The sequence below is a fragment of the Eubalaena glacialis genome, chromosome 6 (genome assembly GCF_028564815.1).
Source record: "Eubalaena glacialis isolate mEubGla1 chromosome 6, mEubGla1.1.hap2.+ XY, whole genome shotgun sequence".
In the NCBI taxonomy this organism is placed as follows: Eukaryota; Metazoa; Chordata; class Mammalia; order Artiodactyla; family Balaenidae; genus Eubalaena; species Eubalaena glacialis.
The window spans coordinates 58,373,555-58,376,208 of NC_083721.1; the positions used below are offsets into that span (position 1 = coordinate 58,373,555).

General features: G+C 36.2%; 1 protein-coding gene across 1 annotated transcript; it reads right to left on the bottom strand.

The window, feature by feature from the left end:
- Positions 1–612: 612 nt before the first annotated feature.
- Positions 613–1,421, bottom strand: LOC133093299 (signal peptidase complex catalytic subunit SEC11A-like). Its single transcript, XM_061193058.1, is given in 1 exon segment — positions 613–1,421. A coding segment is annotated over 1 exon segment (537 nt). The 5' UTR covers positions 1,379–1,421; the 3' UTR covers positions 613–841.
- Between the last annotated feature and the right edge of the window lie 1,233 nt (positions 1,422–2,654).

Consider the following 2,654-nt stretch of genomic DNA (forward strand, 5'->3'; position numbering starts at 1 on the left):
GTAAAGTGTTCTTTTACCTTGATTGCTTTTATCACTGGTTTTAAACAATTTGAACGTGATGTGCCTTGTAGTAATTTTCTTCATATCTCTTGTACTTGGATTTTGTTCAGTTTCTTGATCTATGAGTTTATAGTTTTCATTGAATTCGAAAACTATTTGGTTGTTATTTATTCAACTCTTTTTTGCTGTCTCCCTTCCATTCTCTTATCATTTGGAGACTCCAGTTACATATATATTTGGCCATTTGAAGTTGTCTCAACTCTCACAGATGTTTTGCTTGTGTGTTTGTTCTTTTTAGTCTTTTTTATCTCTGTGTCTCTTTTTGGATAGCTTTTATTACATCTTCAGATTCATGAGTTGTTTTTTCTGTAATGTCTAATTCAATGTTAATCCCAAATAGTGTATTTTTTATCTCCAGCATTGAACTTTTCATCTCTAGAAGTTTTACTGAAGTTTTTGAAATACGTATCTTCTATGTCTCTCTAACATTATCAGTCTTTCCTCTGGTTGCTTTCACACATAGTATATACCTTTAATGACTTTTTTTTTTTTTTTTTGGCTCAACCTTTTAATATAAAAAATTCACTGATGTACAAAAATGCAAAAGTGTGACAATGACAACATATGAAATTCTGTGATTGAAAGTCCCCTCGAGTGCACGCTGTGGTGCACATGCACCCGCCCACACGTACTCTGGCGTGGAAACATAAACTAATGCAAACCAGTGCTACCAAGAAGCGCCAACATGTGTTCTCCATTCCACCAACCACAGATTGATATCTACTCCAAACATTCAGGAACAAAAAGTACAGCATCTTCCAGGAACAGCAAGGCAGACTTCTTACTCACGATGGACCAGCACAAATAAACCCAGCAAAAACAGTACTGCATACTTAAATTTACGATAGTCATTCATGAGGATCGTCACAATCCCAATGTAAGGAACGAATCCCCTCGCTCTCCCCACGACATCTTTTTTCTCTAGCCAATGTTGTCCTTGTTTATAGAGGCCTCGGTCATCAACCGCATTATTATCTCCTTTGGTCAAAAACTTGATATGTCCATTTTGCTTTTCATGAATCTTCAAGACTCGGTGAACTATAGGAATCTCTCTTCCTTCTATCCTAAAAACAACAATGTCTCCCATTCATATGGGATCTTCAACTCGATTTGTTAGAAAGAGATCTCCTCTATGAAATGCAGGTTCCATGCTGCCACTGAGCATCACTACAATTGGACTTTCACTTCCAGTTATGACCATTAACCCCTTCCAGATCATTAGTGCCGAGGAGACAATCATTCCAAAATTTAGGACTTGATAATAGAGCTGCCGCTTGTTCATCCGCCGCACATCGTCCAAAAAATCTAGAGACAGCATGGCGGGGCCGGCGAGGGGACACGGGCAGAAAAGACGGCGAGATGCGACCGGCCTTTAATGACTTTTTAATGTCCTTGCTGCTAATTCTCATATCTATGTCAGTTCTAGATTGGTTTTAATTAATTAATTAATTAATTAATTTGCAATTGAATTTTTTTTTAAAAATTAAGGCTATGTTTTAGAGCAGTTTAAGGTTCACAGCATAATTGAGATACATATCCCATGTATCTCTGGCTCTCACACATGCATAGCCTCCCCCATTATCAATACCCTCTACCAAAGTGCCATATTTGTTATAAATGATGAACTTACATTGACACATCATAATCACTCAAAGTCCATAGTTTTCCTTATGGTTCATTCCTAGAGTTGTACATTCTATGGGTTTGTACAAATGTATAATGGCATGTATCCACCATTATGGTACCATACAGAGTATGTCACTATCCTAAAAATCCTTTGTGCTCTGCCTATTCATCCCACCTCTAGCCCCTGCCCCTGTAAATCACTGATCTTTTTGTTGTCTCCATAGTTTTAACTTATCCAGAGTGTCATATAGTTAGAATCATACAATATGTTGATTGGCTTATTTCATTTAGTAATAGGCATTTAAGATTTCTCCATGTGCTTCTATGGCTCATTTAATTTTAGCACTGAATAATATTCCATTGTCTGGATATTCCATAGCTTATGTACCCATTCATCTGCTGAAGGATATCTCGGTTGCTTTCAAGTTTTGGCAATTACAAATAAAGTTGCTGTAAATATCCATATTTAGGTTTTTGTGTTAACAAAATTTTTCAGTTCATATAGGTAAATACTAAGTAGCATGATTGCTGGATCTTACGGTAAGTGTATGTTTAGTTTTGTAAGTAACCATCAAATTACCTTCCAAAGTGATTGTACCATTTTGCATTCCCACCAGCAATGAATAAGCATTCCTATTGCTCCACATTCTTATCAGCATTTAGTATCCTCAGTGTTCTGGATTTTGGCCATTCTTTGTAGTGCTTTCTTGTTTTAATTTGCATTTCCCCGATGACATATGATATGTGGAGGGTCTCCATTCAAATACTTATCTGCCATCTACAGATCTTCTTCTATGAGATATCTGTTAAGGTCTTTGTTCCATTTTTTAATCATGTTATTTATTTTCTTACTGTTGAGTTTTAAGAGTTCTTTGTACATTTTGGATTGACAATCCTTTATCAGATGTGCTTTTTGCAAATATTTTTTCTCAGTCTGTGGCTGCTTCTTCTCATTCTCTTGACTTTGT